The sequence below is a fragment of the Apus apus genome, chromosome Z, assembly GCF_020740795.1.
Source record: "Apus apus isolate bApuApu2 chromosome Z, bApuApu2.pri.cur, whole genome shotgun sequence".
NCBI classification, from domain to species: Eukaryota; Metazoa; Chordata; class Aves; order Apodiformes; family Apodidae; genus Apus; species Apus apus.
This window is the reverse complement of record NC_067312.1, coordinates 50,989,261-51,016,535: the sequence shown is the minus strand read 5'-3', so window position 1 is coordinate 51,016,535 and position 27,275 is coordinate 50,989,261. Positions and strand designations below refer to the sequence as shown.

The 27,275-nt window shown below is 37.9% G+C and overlaps 1 protein-coding gene across 2 annotated transcripts in view; it reads right to left on the bottom strand.

Annotated features, from left to right (window-relative positions):
* The window catches only part of APC (APC regulator of WNT signaling pathway), a 97,907-nt gene that overhangs the window by 36,925 nt on the left and 33,707 nt on the right, over positions 1-27,275 (bottom strand). For both annotated transcript variants that reach the window (XM_051641904.1, XM_051641905.1), the window contains exons 3-6: positions 13,230-13,314; positions 12,137-12,338; positions 6,341-6,449; positions 4,876-4,989 (exon numbers count right to left, since the gene is read on the bottom strand). In XM_051641904.1, the coding sequence (XP_051497864.1) occupies positions 4,876-4,989; positions 6,341-6,449; positions 12,137-12,338; positions 13,230-13,314 (510 nt within the window). The remainder of the gene's footprint in view (positions 1-4,875; positions 4,990-6,340; positions 6,450-12,136; positions 12,339-13,229; positions 13,315-27,275) is intronic.

Sequence of the window (27,275 nt, the reverse complement as noted above, 5' to 3'; positions counted from 1 at the left end):
GACCTACTGCTTTTTTTGGTTTATCTCAGATTTTATAGACATCTATGAATCACTGAGAGAAAAATCATTATTCTTTTACCTGATTAACATTTACTATGCTATACTAAAAAACAACAGGCTTGGTGCATCTAGCCAATCTTATTTAGCATGTTCATAATACGAAAATGTAAAGAAGATGAACTTTAAAAAGGTTCTAATGCCAAAAGATACACATGGAATGGAAACAGAATGTTATCTGGAACTTTCAGAAATACAACCAATAAATACAAGTAATTTCTCACGCTTTATAAGCAATTTTGGGAAAAGCATAATAAACATCAACATTTAGTAGAAATGCAAAGCTATGAATATTAAAATATTCATTTGATTTAAATTTGTAAAGCAAAATATCTGAAAAACTGCCAATAAAAATTTGAAAGCTGCAGTCACAGAAGCTTCAGCACAACATGAGGCAAACAGATAATTCATTCCCTTTGCTCCTGGATCAAAAAAATCTGAAGTATTAGAAAGACAATAAAGATATATTCCTTGAAATTACTGTGCACTTGGGACATGATGCATGACTGACAGAATGTGTCTCTTATTGTCTTCAAGAGTGGCTTGAATTTATCCTAAATGGAGTTTCTTTCAGTGTAAACAGCAATATATTCCATAATGGGCATGAAGAGAATCTGAATATCTATATATACACACCTAGACACGAGAAATTATTTTTGTGCACATGAAAAAAAAATAGCACAATTTCCCCAGCACCACTGATGGAGTCCTCAAAAGGGACAGGAATTCAACCCATCCTTCCCAAGTTTAGCCCTGAGTTTCAAACATCAGACTCACTGCTAATTCACTGTTTGTGTTACAGGAAAACTGAAGAGTTCAAGTAACCAATAGCATATTTCCTACCAAACATTGCAATCAGAAAAAAGAATGTGTTTCTTTCCACAAAGAGGAACAGCCTAATGCCTGAAATAATTAAAAAGGCTAAGATAAATTGCCACCAGTCTTCTAATGCACCTTTCTGACAGTTGATAGGCATGTGCTTGTATACAGTCCTCAAAGAACATAACATGAACAGCGAGTTGTTGTGCGCTAACTTGCTTCAGAAAGAGGAGGCTAAAGGAAACAAAGCCCTATCAAGAGAGATGAAAGAGGAAGAAGGCCATTACTTTAAGGTCCAAGAGAAGGGTGGCTAATGCATCCATTACTTGAGCAACAGCAGGTTATCATTTCTCTCACAGAATAATCTTTGGGACTCTCATTGCAACGCCAACCTTCATACAGCGGAACTGTTCCCTCCCTTCAATTTGTATTTTATATTGTATTCTGTCACAATCAGTTAGGGTGGAAAGAAAATAGACCAGAAAGAAACTTGAAAAACCAGCAAGTTCACAATACTTGCCAAATACGAGTGTTTCAGTTTGCACATTTAAATATCGCAGTGAAATAATCCAGAATTTGCTTTTAGGTATTTGTACATCGATGAACTTCTACACAATTTTGGCACCTTTCCTTGATAAAAATGAAATGAAGGGGAATTACCAGTAAAATTCACAACAAGCACACACAGAAGCAGTTACTTTCTATTTCATAATTTTTATATAATCACATCAGGCATTGTAATTTTTGTAAACTTGTGTTATATGGAGTAAAACAGTTGTGATAAACCCATGGGCAAATACTGATTCAGAAAAGCATAAAATGTTTCAGCATCTTCTGGTATCATTTTTCCCCCACAAAATTAAAAAGGAATAAGCAGGGAAAAGACTACTTGGAGAAGACTTAATTACCTTCACTGATACAACTACAATAAAATTATTTATCTGAAAAATTTAATTCATTCTCTTAGTGCATTTAGAATTTCACCAGCAGCCTGTCCTACTTAGCTTATTTCATCTTACTCTAGGCTGAAGATTGTTAGCTTCAAGAGAACTTTCCCAGAAGTTCTAGAGTCTTCTCTAGACTCTGCAGCAGGGCTAAGCAGACATCTGCAGATGATCCTGAGTCTGCTCTGCCTTCACTCAGGACTGGCTAACATTTGCTGCATTCAGAGAGTGGACACTAGGGCAGATACCCTAGGAGGACTACAGAGAAGTTGTCTGAGCAGCAAGGGATCAGGCAAGGGGAGCCAAATCCCTGCTAGAATTTAATCTTGCCAGGGATGTAAAAAGCAGTAAGAAAAGCTTCTACAGGTATGTTGGGGATAAAAGGACAACCAAGGAAAATGTAGGCCCTATCCTGAACGAAATGGGGGACCTAGCTACACAGGATATTGAGAAGGCTGAGGTTTTCAATGAGTATTTTGTATCAGTCTTCTCTGGCAAGTGCTCCAGTCCCATTGCAAAGGCCACAGTAGGTGAAAGTGGGGACTGGGAGAACGAAGCACCCCCCACTGTAGGAGAACAGGTTAATGACCATCTAAAGAACCTGAAGGTGCACAAGTCTGTGGGACCTGATGGGGCCCATCCATGGGTCCTGAGGGAGCTGGTGGATGCAGTTGCTAAGCCTCTGTCCATCGTATTTGAGAGGTCATGGTGGTCTGGTGAGGTTCCCACCAATTGGAAAAAAAGGGAACATAGCCCCTATTTTTAAAAAGGGGAAAAAAGAAGAACCTGGAGAACTACAGGCAGGTCAGTCTCACCTCTGTGCCTGGCAAGGTCATGGAGTAGATCCTTCTGAAAAGTCTGGTAAGGCACATAGAAAATAAAGAGGTGATTGGTCACAGCCAACATGGCTTCACTAAGGGCAAGTCGTGCCTGGCCAGTCTGGTGGCCTTTTATGACAAAACTACAGAGATGGTGGATTGTGGCAGAGCAAGGTGCCATCCAGAGGCACCTTGATAGGCTGGAGAGGTGGGCCAGTGCCAACCTCATGAAGTTCAACAAGACCGAGTGCAGGGTCCTGCACCTGGGTCAGCACAACCCCAGGCTCAAATACAGGCTGGAGGGAGAACGGCTGGAGAGCTGTCCTGAGGAGAAGGACTTGGGGGTGGTAGTAGATGAGAAGCTCGACATGACCTGCCAGTGTGTGCTGGAGCCCAGGGAGCCAGCTGTGCCCTGGGCTGCACCAAAAGAAGTGAGGCCAGAGGGTCAGGGAGGGGATTCTGCCCCTCTACTCTGCTCTGGTCAGACCCCACCTGGAGTACCACGTACAGCTCTGGAGCCCTCAGCACAGGAATTGAACTGTTGGGAGAGGGTCCAGAGAAGGGCCATAAAGATGATCAAAGGCCTGGAGCACCTCTGCTATGAAGACAGGCTGAGAGAGTTGGGGCAACTCAGCCTGGAGAAGAGAAGGCTTCACGGAGACCTTAGAGCACCTTCCAGTACCTGAAGGAGCTACAGGAAAGCTGGGGAGGGGCTTTTCACCAGAGAAGATAGTGATAGGACAAGGGGTAATGGTTTTAAACGGAAAGAGGGGAGATTTAGGTTAGACATCAGGAAGAAATTCTTCCCCATGAGGGTAGTAAGGCAACGGAATGGGTTGCCCAGGGAGGTTGTGGAAGCCCCCTCCCTGGAGGTGTTTAAGGCCAGGTTGGATGAGGAGGCTTTGTGCAGCCTGGTCTAGTGGGAGCTGTCCCTGCTCATGGCAGAGGTTGGAACCTGATAATCTTTAAGGTCCCTTCCAACTTTAACCATTCTGTGATTCTGTGTTGCACAGCTGAATTCACACAGGGCACCACCACTCCTGATAAACCACGACGACACAGCCATACAGCTTCCAAATCTAAGCCAGTTACTATCCAGGCAGATTAAAGTTGGGTCTGCCTGAGTACATTCATATAGACTAATCTCTACACAGCCTTTACGTACATACCTGACAATTGCAGAGTATCTGTTTTGTTAAATACTTACAACCATATGAATGTTCTAAAAAGTCCTACTAAATAACTCACTTTAAAATTTAAAGCAGCTTTTCTATTACAAACAAAATTAATTAGAAATTACTCTCATGAGGCAAAATTTTGTGTAGAGTAAGCCTAGTGAGAAAAACAGAGCCTAATGAGACTATTTTCATTGAAAGGACCTATTTTTGTAACATTGATCACAAAAAAACCCAATTATGTTCCCAAGCTTGTTAACATCTCTGAAAATAGACAATAATAAAGAAGTCAAACTGTGGTTCTGCAATTGTGGGGGATTAGTTTTTATAACAAGGAAGCAACTGATTAGTCCATTTGCAGCCTCCACACAAATACATTCTAGGCAATACTTACAAACCTGTGTAATGTGATTTGCATACAAAATTGTACATGTGCTCATCATGCAGACAAAACTAGTCTTTGTGAAAGCAAACAACTTCAGATAAGTATGTGAATTAAGTTTTACTTGACACTCCAGTGTAGATGTAAGGGCAGATTAGGTTATGGTAGGTGGGTTTAGGTTATGGTTGGACTTCATGATCTTCAAGGTCTGTTCTAACAAGGATGATTCTATGATTCTATCATCTTGTTTTCAAAGATTATTCCTTGAGACATGATTTCTGGTTAAGGAAACCTAACAATAGTAGCTAGATTTTATTTTGAACTTATAAGTATGAAAAAACCCAGCATGACAGATGCAAAATAAAGCAGTTGCAAATACATGTTGGATTGAAGCTAAAAAGATAATAAATGATAAGCAAATAATAATTAAAAAAATCTTTTAAAGAAATTGTCTACTTCTGTCTGCTCACAAGTATTCTTTTAAACCGGCTCAAGAGGGTACTTCTTGCTGGGTAGTTATTTCTTAAGTTTTGATTCCTATTTTTGTATTTGAAAGGCTAACTAAATGATCTGAGGGATCACTGTGTTTGCACACAGTTTAAAGATGTAACTACCAATACTTAAATAAAAATACAGGAAAACTTTTTCCATTCCTTCTAATAATGAAACACAAACTATACCTGTGCTCGCTTCTCCATGTCCTGACAAGTACCTAGTTGTTCTTCCATTGCAGCTCTGATTTGCCTTGCCTCATACTCCAGCTGCCTTCTGGTCATATCTGTTTGCAAGGAGAACTGAAATAGAAGTACAGAGAAGGCATTTTAGTAAATAACATTTATATAAACTATGTATTCTCTTAACAAGAGCAGAACAATTAATTTTCCACACCTAACTTCATAAATAAAATGTTTAATAGATCCTTAAAATACGACTGTATCAGTAAAAACAAGAACACATATCGTTCTTCAACAGACTACCTGCATGTTTTGTCAAATGACTAAATGTGATAGACAGTCTAAGACAGTATCATTAATTTACGAACATGGAACATCTGGCTATGAACATATGTCAGCATACCAACTGTTACATGTGCTGTCTGAATCAGTATTTTCAAAAACATGCAGAGGTATCTTACTCCTGCACACAGTGATGGTATTCTTACTACTGCCATCTACCCTATTTTTAACTACCCTGTGAAAAAATCAGAAGTCCTTAATCCTGGAGCAACAATACAGTTTAAGGGAAGACATTCCAACTGATGACATTCTTAAGAAGAGCTAATCATAAGAAGAGCTATGTTAATTCCTTACATTTGAAAATGGGGAGACAATTTAAAAACCTTTAATAGAGTGACACAGCTGACAGTGCCTCTGGCAATGTGTTGTGCTTCCCCAAGAACCTTTCCAGATTTTCTGCCCTTGCTTCTGGTGCTCTGATAAGCTCAGCCATGACTCAATAAGTCCAGCATGAAAGTGCTTCCATTGTCTCTTTCCATTTCCATGAGGGTGACTGATCAGGTAAGACTCTAAAGATGGGCAATCAGGTCTTCCCAACACTCTACATGCGAAGAAACACACTGAAAATATATCCAAGCTACTGAGGTCTGACAAGAAGAAAACCTGTACTATCTGAGATATAAAACATCTTCATTATTGCAGATAATTGTGACTTGGCTATAAATACTATTTTACCTTGGGGATGCAAAGGTAAAAACTCAGAACAACAATACCTGCAGCGGCTATAACATCACTTTACTTGCTGTTATGAATTTAGAGCTCCTGTGTAAATTGTCTCTTAGGCTTATATTGCTCTCAAAACTACAAGAATCCACTAAATAACAAAACAGATCAAGAAAAGACTTTTGAGGGTAGAGTGAAAGAGGCAGCATACTGACATGCAATTTATTTGTCATAACAACTTCTCAGTGTTCCTTTCCATTGCTGTCATTTATACAGATAGGCATGAAATTTAATGTGTAAAATTATGTATGAAAAATACATTACTTAGGACAAGTCAGCTTTACATAGTTAATAAAAATGTTTTAAATTGACAGTAGACCATTTCACCAAATACAAAAAATTTACACAGCATCCAAACAGAGATCATAGCACCCAATACTTGACCAAGCATACTAAAGGTACTTACATTTTCAGTAAGAGGGAGACTATCAATCCTCTTAGTCAGGTTCTGAAGCTGGGCATAATACCAATCCTTTTCTTTCTCTTCTTTCTCAAGCTCCGCAAGCAAAAGAGATCTAAAAAAAGACCAGAAGTGGGAAATATCTCACTATTAATACATAGTTACCACATGCAGACATAGAAAAAGGCATCAATACCCACAGAAAAGGTTAAACAAGAAACATGTGAAGAGGGCACTAAGAAGACATTGAGTAGTGCAGTTCCCTCACTCCAGCTAAACCACCTATCCACTTCTCTGTGCTAAGCGAGTCACTAGTTTCTTGTACATCCACATGTATAAAAGGGGAAAATATCTAGATTTCTCTACAAAACTATTTTGAAATCTAAAGCTAATTTTGTGAAAGCAAAAAACAGTTACTAGCCCTTTTCCAACCATACGCTTTGTACAATGCAAACTACACTTAAGAAAAGGCCTGAATGTTACAGGAACATATACACCCTTGAATCACCTTATGAAATTAAATTATCTGATCCTCCTTGCCAACTCTGTCAGCTGTAACAAAACTGTGGGTAAAATCAAGCTATTTCTATGAGTATTAAAAATACTTTATAGTGAACATTTGCAGCTGTTTAAAACATTTTAAATAGGTATTATAAGCATACTGCATGCCCGAGTAGTATACAAGAAAGATACGAAGATTAACATATGCAGTCTACAAAAAAAAAAAAATTTAAACACTTTGCATACTATTTTCTTAATCCTTCATGAACCATATTTATACAGTTGTAAAATCTATCAATATAGTTACATAGTACTCATTGCAGCACTTTTCAAAATACGTATAGTATACAGAAAAGCCAATCTTGTTTTTTGTATTGTGCACTTTTTTTAATATAAATACAAGTTAATTGTTTTCTTATAAATGGTTTCTTTGAGCACTCTTCTTCTTGTGGCATTTTTATATTGCTCATTGATACTAACAGAATGCTAAAATCCACATTTAGCCAAAAGACAGAAAGCTGCATACAAGTTTTCCCAATATTATTTCCCATCACTTCCACATCCCTTTCTCTAAACTCAGGTTGTGGTCTCTGACCAAGTAATATGAACCTTTGGAAAGCACATACACGCATTATGGATAATTGCTGCACATCATTGAGAAACAAAACACAGCAACTAACAAAACCACAAATTTCCCCTACTTCAATAATGCACCTTAGTAATTACTTGAGATGAATATAATCAGACTTCATGTGACAGAACTTACTGTAGAAGAAAGAATTAAAAAATACGTATTTCAAAGGATCTGTTTGATTTAGTTCCTGCTTTAAAAATGTTTCAAACTAGTCTTGATGACCTAATATTTATACTCTATAAACAAGACAACTGACCAGACCAGTATTCAAACTGAAAACTGAAAACAGACGGGATCCCTCACTTCACCTGCCAGAGAATGAAAAACTACACACACCTAAGCATGCTAAATGTTTTTAGCCATGTGCAGTATAACATATATTTCCAGTTATGTTCAACAGTCATGTTAGAACTGTTTTCAGGATATCAAGACTACACATGAAGTCATTTACTAGGGAGCACTTACATCTGAAAGGTTTATAATAAAAATCTATGAAAAGAAGGAACACCTACCATTCAGCTGCAGGTAACTGCAGCAGGATTACAGGAAAAGACTAATTCTTCAGCCACAAGGATGGGGCTTGCAGGAATTCTCTAAAACCTTTAGATATCCTTTAGACAGACTGAAGCTAATACGTGGTGCTCAGGGAAAGCCTGTGATGAAAGCTAATTTATTTGGCCTCCTACCTGCCCATCTTATTAACACATACTCTGGGTGCCTGTTCTCTGTGCACAAAGGCATTCTGTATGGCTTCTCCATTTTCCAGCTTAGGTGCCTTTGTACCGGTTGTGTCCAGTTTGTGAAATCAAATTTGCAAAAACGTAATTAATGCAATCCTTTCTAAAAAGTATTTTTAACATATGAGGATTTGCAATGTGAAAGGACTGACTAATTCTGCCTCTGGATGTCAAAAAACTGGTAGTGGAAATGAGAGCAATTACTATAAGCTAAATGAACATGTGATTAAGTTCCTCCTGTAGAATGTATGCTATTCAGTTTGTGAGACCCTGTGTCATTCAATCTGTTTTGACAGGCACAAGGGATGCTAGAAGCAAGAAAAGAACTTAGGAACCATCACTGTTCCATAAACAACATAATGCATGACCTGAGGGCGACTCCTTTAATTTAATAGTGTCATTTTTGCTTCTGAGTAATGCTTTATTTGGCATTACTTGTATGCTATCACTGCTCCACAAGAATTCAGGTTTTAACGTCTTTCAGGTCTCTCAGCACATATCCTCAAGAGGTGGCACAAATGTAGCAGGTTGCACATCAATTTCCTTGAAAATAAGAAGCAAGTCTCTGTAGATGTGTTTCATTAGCTGCTCTCCACACTTCATATTACTATCAGATATTACACCAACCAGAAGTATAGCTCCTTCTCAGACTTCTGAAACTTCTGGAGGTTAGCAGAACATTTACAGTGGAAGAGCTATTACTGATCATGGCAAAAAAATGAATGAAAAACCTAGCACAGTTATTCTATCTTTTTATACCCCAAAATTGTTTACATCAGGACTCTCACAGTATCACAGAAAATTCTGTTCTCTGTCACACACTGCCAAGTTCAGAGAGAATGCAGCAAGCTTTTAGAACTTTAGTCTTTTTATGTGTTAATAAAAAGTTTTCATTTTGAACTGCTTTTCTGAGGGGTTGGTATTTCAAAAGACTTCTCTAATGTGGTATTTTGAAGCTTCCAACAATGTATGAAGCTGAGTGAATGTGGAAATCTAATTTCTTCTTTTGGAAATCTTTTCTGCAACCTTGTGTCAGTGTGATTCCCCATTGAAACAGACAAGGGAAACAAACTATATGCTACTCTATTTGCATGATGTAAATTATAATTAAGACTTTCACTTCACTTGGTAGATGATAAAAGAAAATCTTGATGTGAAATTGCTGTTAAACACTGTAAAGACATAGGTAAGTCATACAGCCAACCAAAGGGAGGTAAGAGTAGGAGGAGAAAGAAGTAATAAGACAGAGAAAATGGTCAAAATCAACACTAAGAAAATAAAAAATGAATGGCATAAACCAGAAGGAATAAACTAGGCATATAAATATTTTCATAAAAAATAATCATAAGATTGTCATCTGTAGTGGTAAATTACAGAATATTCAAATGTGAAATTACTAGATTTACTAAACTGCAAAACGTAAAACAACACAAAGAAGTGACCTGCAGCGTAATGTGAGAAGTTTTGTTGTTGATACAGTGTCTTACAAATACACCTGGAAATAGCCACAGAGAAAGCAGAAGATATTTAATGAGTAGTGTATTCTAAATCGGCAATCTAAAAGCACACCCCCCCACCTTTTTCTCATTTCTCTTTTTTACTTTCCAGAAAGATTAAATTGTCTGTTTCTCACTTGGCTTAGCTCTCATCTAGTTTCAAAGTAAAAATCTTCCCATCAGAAGACCACTTTTAGCCACGGTAAATAATATTTTCAGTTCTTCTTGTTTTTCACTTGTTCACATTAATAAACATAGAGTGAATTAATTTTCTTAATAAATATCTTGTCAATTTTCCAGGTTTACAAACACCTGATGTGTTATTTCATTCTTGCCCAAACACTCTTGCCCATGAGCATGAGGTATTGTGCCAATGTGTTAAGATACTGAATGGAAGTGTTCCCCTGTCATAGGTTTCAAAAAAATACTATTTTCTTCTAAATAATTTTTCTGTTTGGAGGGTTGTCAAGTTCCATAAGTTCTTTCAAAGCTGTTTAAGTGCCTAAAAAAATCTATTAACATGTTTATATATATGTTTAGAAACGGAAAGAGTTAATAAGTATACCAAACAACTTCAGACACAAAGCATAGGAAAATAAGTGGTTAATTTTCTCTCAGGTACTGTAGTGATTTTAGAAGCGTGATCCTGAACACCCCACCCCAAGGTCTGATCAATTTGGCTACCCAGGGTCCACATCAATCACGTTTCAACAGCATGGAGAATAGGGCAGTTTGGATTATCCACCATTTCACTAATAACAAAGCCAGATGTGTGTCATCTGGCCATGCATCTGGAGATCATCTTCTCCACAGAATAAATCTTTTCCCCATCAGCTGCGACAGTAACACTGCTCATCTGAAAGCTCATCTGAAATGAAAATATCATTATCCCTTTTTCAGCATTATTAGGATCAAAAAGACGAGTTCACTAAGCTATCATTATTGAGGAGAAAAATGTCCAAAGAAATCTCACCTTAGAATTCACCAGAGTGGGAAAGGATCACAAATAATGAATCAGATGTGCTAACCAGCTGCTATAAATTAATACTCCGTGTTTCAAGTGACCTGGAGTTCACTTAAATCACAGCTGAAAGTCCTAACTACACTTACAAGATTTTAGTACCACATGCAGTAAAAAAGAGCACTGGAAGAATACAAGGAAGTACACTGTTTTTTTAAGATGGAAAATGACAGACACATTGGATTCTTGAAGACTGGGATAAGCAAGTGGGAAGAGATTCCCAAATTCCTAAAAATTCTTACGTATCTCCTCAGGAATCTAAATTTTATGCAACGGAACTAATACGATCGGTGATCCTGACTAGGAAAATGAAAAAGTAGACTGTTTCCTACAAGTTCAGTACAGACCCGGGGGAAGTTACTTTCATTCAAGTGATAGGGCCAAAAGAAAGGCACCTAGACATAGTACTTTGGAGCAAAAACATACTTTCATCTCTTTACTGTAAAAATTTTACTGAACACCTGGAAAGACCCTTTAGAGGAGGGGTTTCTGAAGGGCTACCTACAAACTATCAAACTTCTGTATTTTACCTCTGAACAGGATTTTTTTGCTTGTTAATGACTACTAGGCATAAAAAAACAGTGCTGGTGTTCACTTGGTTTTGCAGCGTCCAGCTTGACATTCTATTCACTAAGTAGCTGTCAATGACAGCCTGTCTTACAGACATGTCTCTGAAAACATCTGGGATTTCTGTGAGTTTCACTTCTAGATACAAAGATGCCTTCAGTGGAAACAGCTGCACGTCTCTGACTTTGCATTTCCTTTGTGAGGGATTGATAAAATGCTACAAATACCTATTATGTCCTGAAAGTCTATTCTTCCTATTAAATGGAATACCACTACATTCCAAGAAGAGAAATTCTATGACTTTGTCAACACAAAACATCAGATAGGAACCACATCTTGAAGATAAAAGTAAGTATTTCTGTTTAGTGGAAATTTTTGTTGAGAGAACAGAATTTCTAGGTAAATAACATCAGCCAGCTGCAGTAGTTACAATTTGCAGTAAAGGGATTGCACCATCACATTGTTACAGTTTCAGCACTTATCACCAGTAGTGAGGAGCTATGGAGGTGTTGGGATGCTCCACACCCCTCCTCTCTAAACATGTATCAGATACTGACAATCTGCTGATAAAAATAAAATAACCTTCAGCCAACAGAGTGCAGCAAGGAAATTCATATATGAGGAAGCAGCAGAAACATCTGCTGTGTTTTAAGATTTATTTTGTGGGTGTGTGCATGCATTTAAGTACAATGTAGATTTCTTGTTTCCAAACCCGTTAAGATTTATGTACCAGTGATCAAAATCACACGCATGACTGCTAAATATGAGCTGTATCTGTAAACTTTCCTCTTAGAATTTAAAAATTAGAAGGAAATACCTACTGCATGAATAAACGAAGAAATTTACCTCTCTTTTTCTAGCTCTTCTAAATATCCAGTGCTTTCTCTGCTTCCATTCATAAATCCTCTTCTTGGAAATGATCCCATGGGGACAGGACTGCACTCTCCTGAACGGCTCGACACAGACCCTTCCCGGCTCCCATATGAACGCACGGACACCTTTGGCCTTAACTTCACTCCAGGGAAGTTAGTACTTTCCAAGTTCAGTTCTGGATAGTAAAGAGCAAACGTTTTTAGAGCTGAAGTTCAGCCGCACAATTTTAAAAAATAATTTCCCTTTAATTTCTTATTTCCTAAACATATCCACGATTTTTTGATGGAAATCTTTTGCATGGAAATCCACAGAAGAACACAATGTGAACAGAACCAATCTTTATGGTACACTTGGATAACACTAGTCATCTGAGCAGATGGCCAAACTGCAATCCTGACAATCCCCCCATGAGCTTGCCTTCCTCCTTCCCAGAGGACTTAAGAAATGGGCAGAGTTTTGCACCAATGTCATATGAATTGTTTTTGCGGTCCACTTCCTTAATAGCTTCTTTCTCAGAGATCCTGCACATTCCTCACAGTCACGCAAATGATGACAACTCTGTTCACCACAGGGCCTTCAAATATAGACATCCCCTATGATATTTCTGGTTCAGTGGCAGGGGTCACACATGTATACAGGGAGTCTGGACTTGCTTTGCACATCGCATATAACGGGATGTTGCACATTCCACCACATGCTATAGGGAAAGGGGCATTAATTTGCAGCATGACAGATACAATTCCAGCAACATGAGGCAGTGCACGCAAACAGGTTTAGAGTACTGGTGGAACTAATCCTTCATTAACTTAAACGTATTTTTTCTGAAGAACTGAATGAAAAGCAAGCTTTATCAAAAGCAATTGATATGAAACCCTAGGGTAACAGTAGCAAAAGCATAAAAGCATGGAAACATAGGTATTTTGAGAATGTATCTTAAAATCTCAGCAAAAACAACAGTGAGACTATGCCTAACCAAAAAACATGCAGTTGCATTAGAAAATTGTATGCCAAAGAAAAAGCAACAGAGAAACATATGAACCTGCTTAAAATATAACTCTAGATTTACCTTTAAGTCGTTCCAGTAAGTCAATTTGTCCAGAAGATGCCATTGCCTCATCTTCAATACTTCCTTGTAGCTGTTTCAGCACCTCCTGTAAATAATCAGGCTTAATTAAAAAATCCTTACAACAGTAAACCGAAAGGTAAATACATCTTACCCCGCCCTCAAATGCAGAGTTCTCTAACAGCTACTAAAATGCTGATTTAAACTGTATTTCATGTGAGCAGTGATCAAGTGTCATAACTGTAACTGATGTGAAATATATGCTACAGTATTTCCCAAAGCACTGTCACAATATAAAGTATATCCTCAATAGCTCACCATCTCTGGTACTCCAATCTATTGGCTTATTTAAAAGCTCTTCTCAAAGCAAATACCTGCTATTTTGAATTTAGAGATGGAGAAATGGAAGCACAGATAGTTTTGTAAAAATAAAATTTGGATACATAACTAAAAGTTATAAATTACCTTGAATACTGTACTTCCTAAACCTTAAAGATACCAGAGCAGAAGTAATTCCTGGGATCTATATTCTGTGAGGCTTTAACACCACTGTAAATGAGCAAGGAGGCATATTATTCTTACTACTGCTGCTGTCATCAATGCTACCACCACCATATACTTCTAATGCAGAAAAATACTACACTAAAAGGGGCCTGTAAGTGCCCAGGTCCCTAATACTCAGTGGCCTAAATCCAGGTAGAAAACTCAATACAAGTAAGTGAATGTATTTTCTATATCATAATGGTAAATACATCAATAGCAAAACAGAACTAAAAGACTGGCCACAAAGCAAAAAACTCATACAGGAGTTCAAAATATAGTTTTAATGCTGTGACAGAAAACATTTTTAGAAGCAGAAATATTCAGGAAATTAAAATAATTCTGAACAATGAAAGTTACTCCATACTTTTCATACATAGATTCTACACCCATTCAGACTTGAAAATTGATTAATTTTAGATATTTTAAAAGATCTCCACATCACTGTTTTGCTCTTTAAGAGCTCAGCATACCCTACTGCCAACATTAATGGGTCCTGCAACTTGTACAGAATGTTCCTTTTGAACCCATTTTGTTCTTTTAAAAGGAAACAAAATGGCATCTACAAGAAGTCAAAAATAGTTTTAAAATAGATGCACTACTAAGCTTTTCTATATTCAAAGTGTGATTCCTTGTACCAAAAGGGTGATCTTGGAGCAAGAACTGAATTTTTTTCCGATCAAATCAAGCCAGCAGTTAATAGTTATGACTGCTAATGGGCATTCACACCATAGGGACCAGGCTGGAGCTAGCCCAAACCCAAAACCCCCTGGATCATACACAGTATGTATGCTGGGTCCTCAACATCATTTGTTGACCTATTTGCTCTTCCTGTACTACCTGTTAATGCCAGCATAGCCTTTAGGATCAAGACCGGTGTAATACAATCACTACTCTTGGAAAGATCTCTCCACAGTGCTTCTGTTTTTAAGTACATTCAAGGGCATCCTCATTAGCCATATTACCCAACCATCTCTATACATAACATCTGTCTTGTCAGCAAAGTCAGACAAGAAGCAACCTGGATAAAGAAGGACTCCTACATTATCTGACATAAGGGCAGATAATATTTGCAGACAGCAGTCCTAGCATAAAAGCCTAAAAGGGCAATGTAGGATATGTGGAGTGTTCTTGGGAGTTCTTCCAGCTTCTGAAAGACCTATCAACTCAGACATATTTAGAAATAACTAATGAATACCCTTCCTCTGAGAACCCCATCTTGGTGCAAGGAAAAAACCCAACTCAAACATTCAGCTTCTCCCATTCCCTTCTTAGAAGCCTCCTTCTCACCTCTCTGCAAGGCAGTTTTTGCTATGTCAGAATCCTATGGTCAGGACACTTTCCTAGATACTGACTCTTTCTGCTTGAAGAGCCAATATGAACAGCTAAGTGGAAAGACTATCACCTTTTCATGTGCTACTGAATTACATGATTGAAGTCTCCAGCTAGCTAGGGGATGCTCTTTCTGAATACTGGCAATAGTTAAACATTAGCATACTAGATCAGCCTTCTCCATTTCTCTGCTAAAATTCATAAACTTATCTTGTAACTTAGTTTCTTAATTATCCCATTTTTTTCAACAGCACACATTGTTTTCAAGTGAGGGTATAAAGTATTATTTTCTGTATTTTTCTACCCTTTTTTTTTTTCTGCAGTACAATATCACAATGAGGCTATAACATCAACTTCAAACTCCCATCATGACAAACTTTGAAATCTAAGCTGCTATATTAGTAGCAGTTTATAGTATTATTCTAAGCAAATTCTTCACTGGCTCAGTAGTGACAGAAAAAAATACATAAATATAAATGTATCTATAAGGAAGGCTGCAAAAATGATTTTCCACTCTTTTAAAGAATGTAAGTCCAATTATCTCAATGGGAATTTAAATATAACCTTTTTTATCTTGTCCTGCAGAAGTATGAAAGAATGCTTTTGGAAATGGAGCTAGCCCTTTGATGCATCATAATTTAAAAAAGTTTCTGTCTGGACTGGAAAGTACAGAAAAGATGTCAGATTGTTTTGGTTTGGGTTTTTTTGTTTGGTTTGTTTTTTTGTTATTGTTTAGACTCTATGAATATGAAACCTTACAACTACTTTATGGATGATCAAATAAAAAACATTTGACTCATCAGCAACGAAGTGGAAAATTACTGAGAAGCACCTTAACTAAAACAATGTACACCTAGCTAAGTGGTAAGAGCTGTAAATTAAATTGCTTAAGGGCTGTGAATTTCCTCAAGCTGCTAATAAAAAAAGAAATCACAGAGGAACAATACTAACAGTGCCAGATCACAAATTCGAATGATTTAAAAGCATCTAGAGTTTTTGTGACCTCTAAGTATCAACATATACATATATTTGTATTTGGAAATATTTCAAAGGATGGTATCTGTAAAAAGACATTGTGGTTTAGACATACACGGCTCCTTTGGCAGGAAAAGGAGCTCCAATGACAATTCAGACAAATCAGATACATTTGGTCTTCTGTAAACGTTACCTGCTTCCCTGATCCCTTCCTTTCAATAGAATAAACTTCATTACTTGTACTCCAGAAGTTTTGTGTATGCAGTGAATCCGAAAATATATAAAAATCATAATGAAAATTAAATACATAAAAAATCTGACAGCACTATGCCACATACACTCACAGGCCGGTATCAGCTGTTTCAATTACTGTTTTTTTAAAAAGACAGGAAAAAAGGTGATGTATACTAAAAGCACAACCATTATGCAAATTTCACAAAAACATTAGATGTCAAAATAGCAAAGCAGAGGGGATGGACACCAGAATACTATTGTCTATGCATTTATAGATAGCTTGAACTGAAGCTCAAGGTCCTATATGACTCCACGTAACTACATGCACTTGACAGTGCCTTAATACTATCTCACATGGTACAACACTCACAAGGGCTGAGAGCTACAGAAGAAGCCCTTTACTCCTGTACCTTTTGGTGAATGACGCTGCTTCTTAATCAAGCTTGGCAAGAATCCTTCTAATTGCCTGAAGTGCCAAGCAACCACTCTTGTTGCTCAACCTTATAATCAGGTCCAAGTGATAACAGCAAAGATGACAGCACTGCTGACTGAGGTGAAACACTGGAGCAGCTCAGCTTTTAACCTTGTAGAAAGAGGAGAGCGTTTCTTATGTGAAATGATGCTGTTCATTTTAGTTTAAAACAATGTCATTTTCTAAAAGAAAAAAAACTCGCTTGGTGCCACCATGCTCAAGAGCTGTCACTTGCTGTAACCACATACTTAAGTCAGTGCTAAGTTTTTAGTGCAAGCCCACTGGCAGATCAACTAACTTTATCTGATTTTACACTCAGAAAGAATGCTGTCTGACGTAATGTCAGTTGCTATATAGATCACCAGCTCAATTTCACCTAAATTCTAACTAAAAAAAAAATAAAATCACATTTCCAAACAGTTTGGATTTGGTAGAATCTTTAGCATTACAAAGATCATGCTAAAAATATTACAAAGATCATGCTAAAAATATTACTTACTGTGAAATTGTACCAACAACCTTAAAATTACACAAATCAAACACAATTTAATGCCACTGTTGCTTCTCTGCTGCTTAAATAAATGCACTGATATTTTAAATGTCTGTTTCATAAGATGCTAAAAGACTTTTATAACATTTTTAGTTCCCATGAACCCAAAAAGAGTTATTTGTACTGTCTCACTGCATTAGTTGTGCAGCCACTGAACACAAATATTTCCCAGAATACATAATTTGATTAAATCTGTAAAAATCAGTTCAGCTTATGGGAGTTTCTTCCACTCACACGTTAGAATGCATCAAACAACCAATATATCCTAAAATTCTCAAAATTACTTTTATTTTTAGAGGATCTATCCATTGCATATTTACTGTACTATCAGCATTGTTCCTCCCCTTGCCATAACCCTGGTGTGACAATCTCCTTTAAGCGCCTCAAGACTGACATCACCTCTTCTCTACTGAAAGGCATGGATGCATGGGAAAGCACAAAAACATTCTGCATCTGCAAAATCCAACTAAGAGTAAGGGAATTAATTTGAGAAGGAAGGTGCAAGCTCACATTAAGGAAAAAAAAAAACAAAACCTAAAAAAGCATATAATGTTTTCTATGCTAACCACAACTACTGTTTTCCCTAGAAAGACTTCTTAAGTTCAAGCACCTACACATTAGGAAAAGATATACTTAAATTAAACAGAAACCAAAAATACGCTGGAAAGAAAATACCAGAGGAAATTCACACAGCTCAGAATTTAGTACTTATTTGACAAATACTTATAAAGGCAAGGAACGTTACTGCTGAATCCATGCTTTTTCTTCCCACTTGTTCACCAAACAGTGCATTTGTTGAAAAATATTGGAAAATAATATTTTCATGAGAAGAAACTAAAATCCTCAGAAATTGAGCCTCAAAACAGGCACCATCAATGTCAATGGAAGACTACTAGGCAGCAAAAAGACAATAGGTAGTGATCTGCCAACTTGCCCCTAAGAGTTAATTCTCCAAATTAAGAGACTTTGTAAGTCAGACTACTTGCAGGTCTTTTCACTCTCAAACTAGATTAGCTAGCTATTATCATGTACAGCAAGACTGCTATTTCAGGCAGTTAAGTAAAGCAAATATGAAGAATTTAGGAAAAAAATACAAAGGTAGTCAAAGAGCAAAACAAGGTGTCACCACATTCTGCCCCTTTTTATCACACCTGTTGAGCAGAATGCAATGAATATAAAGCTAAAACAGGCTTTCACCAACAGCAAGGGTATGCACATATCTGCTGTGCAAATGCCTATATAGCTAACAGTTGGGAAAAGGAACTGACTTACAAAACAAGAGCCTGTGCTCCTATTATATTTTCAAAGTTCTCCCTTATTAAATAGGTATAATGCGAAATTTCTACAGCTAGCTGAATCATTACTGTATGTATACACAGTCAGCTTGTAGTTGAATTTTTTTAATCTGTATTATTTTAGAACACAAAACATTTCGGGATACAGTACAACTTCTTGTTTATAATTCTACTAGCTCAGCTGTCTGCAGACAAGTGTTTTTGACAGTGATTGAAGTTGTGCAATTTCCATGATGTTAGTGACCACTCCCAGTGAGACTGCAGCTCATTCAATGAGACGTGGCTTGGATAAGAAATTCAGCTGAAATAGAAGGATGGCATTTTAGTTTAGTATTAATAGCATTTGAAAAAAAAAAATTAATAAAATATATTTTCTGGGGAAAAAAATTAGTTCCATTTGTTCCTGCAGAACTGCATTTCTGTCAAGAAGTAACTTCCAAGAGAAATCCCTCAACCTCTACAGACTAGTATATACATGAAAATCTGTGTTTAAACTCTTCATCTGCACAGGTAAATTAGAAAATAATGGTGTTTTATATAACGGTATGTTTTCATCCTTAATGTGAGCACTGAGTGTGCTACTTTGGAAGGTTTTTTTTAAGAATAAGTGAAATTGTATCATAGGGTGTACAAACCAGCTGGCAAAATCAGGGTGCCACTGTCTACCTTAAAGAGGGCATTTCCTTAATGTTCTAATGTGCAAACCCAAATTAAATGCATTTTAAGCCTTTTTTTTTTTTTTCCCCTAAAGAGCAAAAAAGAAAAATTAAACTCCACTGTGTAAATTAATACATTTTGGTAGTTTATTTCAATCACAAGGTTTGTCACTGCTACAAGCAAAGAACAGATCTGGGGGGCAGATTCACTGCAATGTCCTCCCCACCGAAAACTGATATAAACAAGTATTGCACAGCAGTATCTCTAATTTACACTTCCAGATCTCAAGAACAGGAAAATTATTACACAAACTTCTCATTTAACTTTGCACCTTGAGCTGTTCTTCAAAAGACTTACAGTTCTCCCTTTATTGTTTGCTGTAATTTATGTTCCTGCTTAAAGCTTGGGCCACAACAAAATTCAGTGAAGTATCAAAGAAATCAAGACAAAGCCTCTATTGTGTGCCAGACAGAGCATGGATCAAAATAAGCTTTAAAAAATAGAAGTTTAGAGAAGAAATACAAGCTGTTAACTCAGCAGAGTGCACAGTACCATATAAATAAATCCCAGGAACCAGCAGTACAAAGTATTTTAAAAAAAATCCTTTAACTTTGGCCACATCAGCCAGAATGCTGAAAAATCAGTCAGACAAAATGAAGTTGACTCATTAGAGTTGGCTGGAAGATGCATGGAAACGGTGCCAGGACAAGAGCAGATTCAACACAGGCACCATTTTCTGAGGTACACTACTTGCACGGCAATGAGCAAACGAAGGGCATGGTAGAAGGTTCTCATCAGTTGGCGACACAGAGGCTAATTAAGGAGTGAAAATTTATGTTCAATTGCTGCCAGTAGCAAGCAAAGAAATAAGTTTATTTTGCTACCATTTGTATTCAGGTAGACTGGATTCTTCTCCAAAAAGCTGTAAGCCAGGCAATGCACAGGGAGAACGAGGATGATGTGAAAAAAACAAATGCCAGAACTAAAGGATTCAGTAAAAATCCTTTGTCCACAGCCTCACAGACCCATAGTACTAACATCACAAGATGACCATTATGCTTTGCAACTGCTTCATAAATTGTAAGGAAACTATGGGATAATATTGGCAACTTCTTATTGAAATACACAATAAGTATATTTTAATATAAATTGTTACATTTAACAATATTTTAATATAATATTTCTAGAATAAACTAACAACTCTTGTTTCTACCTCCTTTGGCATCTAAATGCTTCCATGGCAGAGACCTGGAATGAGAAACAAACCTTGTTTTGTTTTTTTTCCACTTGCTGTCCAATAATGCTTGATGTCCCTTAGATCTGCTATTGAGGGAAACTAATAATTCCTATTCACTTTCTTCATGCTATTTATGAACTTTTAGAGTTCAGTAACCTTCTTCCCATTCTGTTCTCCTCTCTCCACCTGAGAAGTCCCATTCTAGTCAATCGTGAAACTTAAAGAAGCTTTTCCTATCACTTAAATTTTTACACCTATACTAATTCTGTTAGATCCTTTCTGAGGAGGTTCTTCAGAACAGGACATACTACTGAACTTCTGGATGTAGCATATATCCATTCTGACATAATTACAGCTTTTTTGTTTCCCTATCTACATACAGTAAGTTCCAATATCAGACCAACTTTTGGGTTCCAAATTAATTAGACAATGTATGGAAAAAAACAGTCATGTTCAGATATTTACAGTATCTCTACGACCTCTTTGTATGCCATTGCAGTGCTACTTTAGAATCTCTCATTTAGTATATAAGATTAGAGCTGTTTTCTATCATGGTTGCTTTACTCTTTGAAGCACTGAATTTTATCTGCCATGTATTTAATTAAATTACTCAATACCATGAAATTCTCCTGCAGCTCTTCACACTCAGTGCTAATTTTTACCACATTAAAAATAATGAGTAAAACTTTTTCATCTCATTCTTTTTTTCCCAGGTAACTTACAAATATATTGAAAAAAAAAACTGGTCACAGCAGAAATCTCACTAAGACACAAATAGTAAAATACATTAAAAATAAAACAAAACACCACCAAAAAACCCCACCCTAGTTATTCTGCTCTTCATTTTCTACCCTTAAGTTGGATAGCAAAGAACCTTCCTAAATCAATTTAAGTTCTTCAGGAGACTTTGATGAGTCACTCATTATAGAAATCCAAACAGACTCATCAGTTCCAGTATTCCTTATCTCCTTAAGCTACGCTTCTCCTTAAAAAAGAAATGTTAACTCCCTGCCCAGTAGTAGCCTGTTCTTTACCGTGATTTCTGACAACATGCCCATTACAAACTCAAGCTTGCAGGTCTGTAAATCAGCACTTTCCCCTAAAGTCTTTTATTAAAAAATGGCATCACACTTGCCACCTTCTGTAACACACAAATTGGGTAAAGCAATGCAGGTATCTTCCTGGTGGAAGAGGAAAAAAAAAGATTACTGAGCTTTCTTCAGTTTGAATTCTGCAGTTTGACAGGGTATCATTACCTTCAAAAGAGAACAAATAAAGGAAGACACCTAAGGAAGTAAATTGAAATATGCTGGTGAAGAATCTGAGGGGCTAGGAGGTACCTAACAAATACATCTTTCCTTATCAGTAAGGCTGACATAGTGTGGATTACACAGAAAAGAAGCTTTGACTGAGAAGCCATACTTGCTGAATTGCTGCAAGGTTACCTACCATGAAGGAACTTCAGGATCCATGAATAACCAATTACTGGCTGACAAACTGATAGACTTCTGTCAGAAGAGAAACAGTTTTCATGACAAAAGTACTGATCTAGTACCCAGATCTCACAATCACTCTAATACACAGTTTTTCCTCTTTATTAGGCTCTAGTCTGCTCTTTCTCTAAAACCCAAGGTGTGCAACCTCAATCTTCCCTATTGCTGATGGAGAGTTTAATAGGTTATACCTTACAGCTGACAGTTCAACAATTTCACACTCAAGTTGGTTTCAAACACTTGGGTGAATATAAATTCTGACATTTCACTATATCTGTTTTATCCCTTTGTTCTAAAGGTTTAATTGTTGACACTCATATTTCAGACAGGGCCACAGAGATGTTCTCTGCATAGCAGGGAAATATCCCTAACCTCCATATGAGCAATTACGGTGGAGATATGACAACATTGGTTTTGGCTCCTGAAGCAACTATAATCCACAATTCATCTCTCAGCAGAAATAAGACAATGCAGATCAATTGGAAATCAGACCTCCAGGGACAGTTCTTGAAATGATGTTAATATTCTAATGTGTAATAGGATGCACAAAGAAAACACCCATCATACTAAATTCAAGATTCAAATACAAATGCCTCAAGTTACCTTGCAGATTACTTACTATGCATAGCCTATTCACCAGTAGCAATTCTAGATACAATATATTTTAATATCAGCATTTCTCCTTCGTGTACTGAATGCTTTGCTTTCATAGTTTAACACAATTTAAAATTATTTTTTAAATTCAGTATTCCTTGCTGTAACATTTTACCGTATGTGATGCTAACTAAAAAGCTTTTCTCCAAAGATAAAAGGAAAAAGGCAAGATGAAGTTAAAAACACACTCCCCTTGAAAACCTAAAGTCCTGTTATATGACACAGTAATTGTTACCAGCAAAATGTGTAATTTCTGGTACTTCAGAAGAAAAGCTGTTGTTAAGACTTCTGAAGATGGGATTCCAAACATGAGAATCCATTCCATGTATTTATCTACCATTTCATTGAGGAACCCACCTATAGAAACAGATGCACACTACATATCTATGTAGCACATGACAAAACTCTTAAGCTGTATTGTAGGAGAGGTCTCTCTGTGAACATGTTAGGCTTCAGACTCTAATTTGGAAGCACATGGCTTACCACGATATAGTGACCTAAAATTCTTGTGTCCCTCACAAAAACATCACAAAAAGCATTTGACACCGTCTCCCACAGCATCCTTGTAGATAAGTTGATCAAGTATGGGTTTGATGATCAGGCAGTGAGGTGGATCAAGAACTGGTTGAAAGGAAGAAGTCAGAGAGTTGTAGTCAATGGGGCAGAATCTAGTTGGAGGCCTGTGACTAGTGGAGTCCCTCAGGGGTCGGTACTGGGACCGGTGTTGTTCAACATCTTCATCAACGACCTGGATGAGGGCACAGAATGTACCCTCAGCAAGTTTGCTGATGACACCAAGCTGGGAGGAGTGGCTGACACACCAGAAGGCTGTGCTGCCATTCAGAGAGACTTAGACAGGCTGGAGACTTGGGCGGGGAAAAACCTGATGAAGTTTAACAAGAGCAAGTGTAGAGTTTTGCATTTGGGGAAGAAAAACGCCATGCACCAGTACAGGTTGGGGGCTGACCTGCTGGAGAGCAGTGTAGGTGAAAGGGACCTGGGGGTCATGGTAGACAGGAGGATGACCATGAGTCAGCAGTGTGCCCTTGTGGCTAAGAAGGCCAATGGCATCCTGGGGTGTATTAGAAAGGGTGTGGTTAGTAGGTCAAGAGAGGTTCTCCTCCCCCTCTATTCTGCATTGGTGAGGCCACATCTGGAATATTGTGTCCAGTTCTGGGCCCCTCAGTTCAAGAAGGACAGGGAAGTGCTTGAAAGAGTCCAGCGCAGAGCCACAAGGATGATTAAGGGAGTGGAACATCTCCCTTATGAGGAAAGGCTGAGGGAGCTGGGTCTCTTTAGTTTGGAGAAAAGGAGACTGAGGGGGGACCTCATCAATGTTTACAAATATGTAAAGGGTGAGTGTCAAGACGATGGAGTTAAGCTTTTTTCAGTGAAGACCAGTGATAGGACAAGGAGTAATGGATACAAGTTGGAGCATAGGAGGTTTAAGATGAATATCAGGAAAAATTTTTTTACTGTAAGAGTGACAGAGCACTGGAACAGGCTGCCCAGAAAGGTTGTGGAGTCTCCTTCGCTGGAGACATTCAAAACCCGCCTGGATGCCTTCCTGTGTGATGTACTCTAGGTGACCCTGCTCTGGCAGGGGGGTTGGACTAGATGATCTTTCGAGGTCCCTTCCAACCCCTAGGATTCTATGATTCTATGATTCTATGATAGCACCTTCTGTGCTTTACAGTGAAGATCATTAAACACAGAAGATCAGAGACAGCTTATCAGAATAAAATAGGTTTTCAAGATTAAATATCAAGAAACAGGGGCTAGGAAAACTGTACAATCATAAAATGGGGTCTGATGAGTTAAAAGAAAATGTAATCACCTACTTATTTAATCAAGGAGACATCTGGTAAAAGTTACACATTTCAGAAGCGAGAAACCTTCAACAGCCATTTTAAAGCAAATCTTAAAATTCAGGCAAGGGGGATAAAGGGTATCAACAGTATCTGAAATCTTACGTTACCAGAAGTGTAAACTTAAAAAAAAAGGATGTGATTCAGCCACTGGTATATATGATGTAAAGAATCAGCACTTTGGTTTGTTGGGTTTTTTTCAACTCTTATGGCTTATAGATCAAAAAACTTTACTTCCATACAGGTTGACAAAGAGTTCATGTCCAGAAAATGTAACAGAGCATCAACATATTGCAAGCCAGTTAGTTCCTGGAACATTATGGTTTGGTTTGCTGGGTTTTCTGGTAGTGGGGGGAAGGCCAAGCGGGTGGCTCAGGTAAGAAGCTCCCCCTGCTCCAAAACCAGCCAAGGAGTCATTAGAGAAACAACGGATGCACCTCTGCAATTAACTGATAAAAGACCTGAGCAGAGTGAGCAGTTAAGAAGAGCTGAGCTGGAGAGGCAGAGCAGTGCAGGAAGAAGGGGAAGAAGGTGCCCAAGCAGAAGTTTCCCTGCAACCCATGGCGAGATGGCAGCTGTCCCCCTGCAGTCGTGGAGGAACATGGTGGAACATTCCCTGAAGGTGCCAGGAGGGGTGAACTTGGAATTTGCTTCCAGTGGACTTGGATTATGTAGCTTTGGAAGACCCTCTGACAGGGGAGGCAACTGTTCCCGAAGCAGCCCGTGACTCTGTGGGAAGCCCAGGCTGGAGCAGCTCCAGACCTCGTGGGAAGGACTCATGAAGGAGAGGTTCGTGGAGGACTCTCTCCCATGGGAGGGACCCCGTGGGGAAGCAGGGGAGGACTGTAAGGAATCCTTCTTCCTGAGGAGGAAGGAGCAGCAGGACCCACCAGCCTGGGAACTGACTCTAAACCCCATCCCCTGTCCCCCTGTGCTGCTGGAGGGAAGGAGGGAGAGAAACCGGGAACAAAGTGATTTGGGCCTGGGAAGAAGGGAGGGGTGGGGTAACATATGCAAGCCCTGCACTGTGTGTTGTCTGTGTCCTGTGGGTGTTTGATTAGTGTGAAATTAAATTATTATATTTCCCCAAGTTGAGTCTGTTTTGCCTGGGACCTTAGTTGGTGAAGAACCCTCCTTGTCCTTTGACTTGACCCAAGAGCTCCTAATTGGCCTTTGTCCTCCCCATCCCACTGAGTGTGTGTGTGTGTGGGGGGGGGGGGGGGGGTGGGGTGGGGGGTGTGTGTGTGTGTGTGTGTGTGTGTGTGTGTGTGTTGGGGAAGCCAGGGGGCTGTTTCTTTGTTGATGTTACTCCCAAACCACAACAAATATCAATCTTCTGCTTTTATAAACAAAACTAAGCTAACAAACTCAAAGCTGGAAGCAGTACATCTTCCAGATTCCTTCTTTGTAATAAAACAAACAAGCTACAGTAACTGTTAAGCTGCTAATTTGTGAGTCAGGCTGCTATTTCTGGTAAGGAGTTGTATTTTCATCCCTTTAAGTAATCATAAAAAGATATTACAGGAAGTTATCGTTGAAGGTAAAATGAAATGCAATTTAATCATACTTAGGATAAAATTGCAGTCAGTTCTAGTAAGACACAAGCTTCCCGTATTCTCACAAACCCATCATAACAGAAACAAGATGAAAAACAGGCACCATAGCATCTTTAGCACACTCTAAACCTTTAATTCTGCTATTTTGACTATGAATTAATCAACCTCGCAAAGTATGTGCAACACTGCAATGAATCTGGGATATTATTTTCAGTAGGCTAAAAATTATTTTTCAACTACATTACATTATCTTATCTTAGTACTGCCCAAGCACATTCAAAATCCTCAAAAATATATTGGCACTTGCTTTTTCCTTTAGTCAAAGTAACTTCCAATCACAGGGTATATTATCTTGCTCTGTAAGTAGTAGAAGAAACCCACAAACATCATAAAAGCCAAAAAAATGCCACTCTCTGAACCTACACTGGACAGGTTAGTAATCTCTAGCTCTTTGTCTCTTAAACTTTAATTCCTTAAAACAAACAAACTAAAACCCAAGAAAATCCATAGAAAATTATTCAAACTAAAACCTTTGTATTATGACAATGATCTGCCAAAAAAACACGCTCCACAAACCAAAAAACTGTAAAAAAACAATAAACATGAAAAAACTTCTCATGATCTTCTGAGAACAAGATATTAACCTTTGCCTTGTTTCTTTACAGTGTATCTTTAGCCAGTTAGAACACTTCTCAAAAAAAATTGAGAAATGTAAACCAGTTTTACTGACAGTCTTGTTTTTTTTACCGTTGATACATGTGGACACAATAGAAAGGACATTAAATAAGTTGGAAATCAAATGTAGAATATTATTTTAAGAGTACTACATAAAGATGTAAGAGAACTGTTTTGTCCACAGAGCATCACATACAATAACAAAGGCTTTCTTACACAAGGTAACACGCACCACTCATTTACTGTAAAATTCAAGCACTCAAGAGAGTGAGCAAGGATATCAAGCATGATGTTATTCTTTTGCTACTTCTTGAGTACTTGAAGTCATGTATGCCTGTTTCCCCCAGATTCTGTACAGGGAAAATTGCTGGTAAGAATTAACCAAGATGTAAAACCCAAAATCAACCAAAACATGCCATTCTTAACAGAACAATACTTTTATCAGAGGAGCCTGACAAAAAGCCTCCTACATTTACATGCACAAAGTAATATAGCTCATGCTAGACTTCTT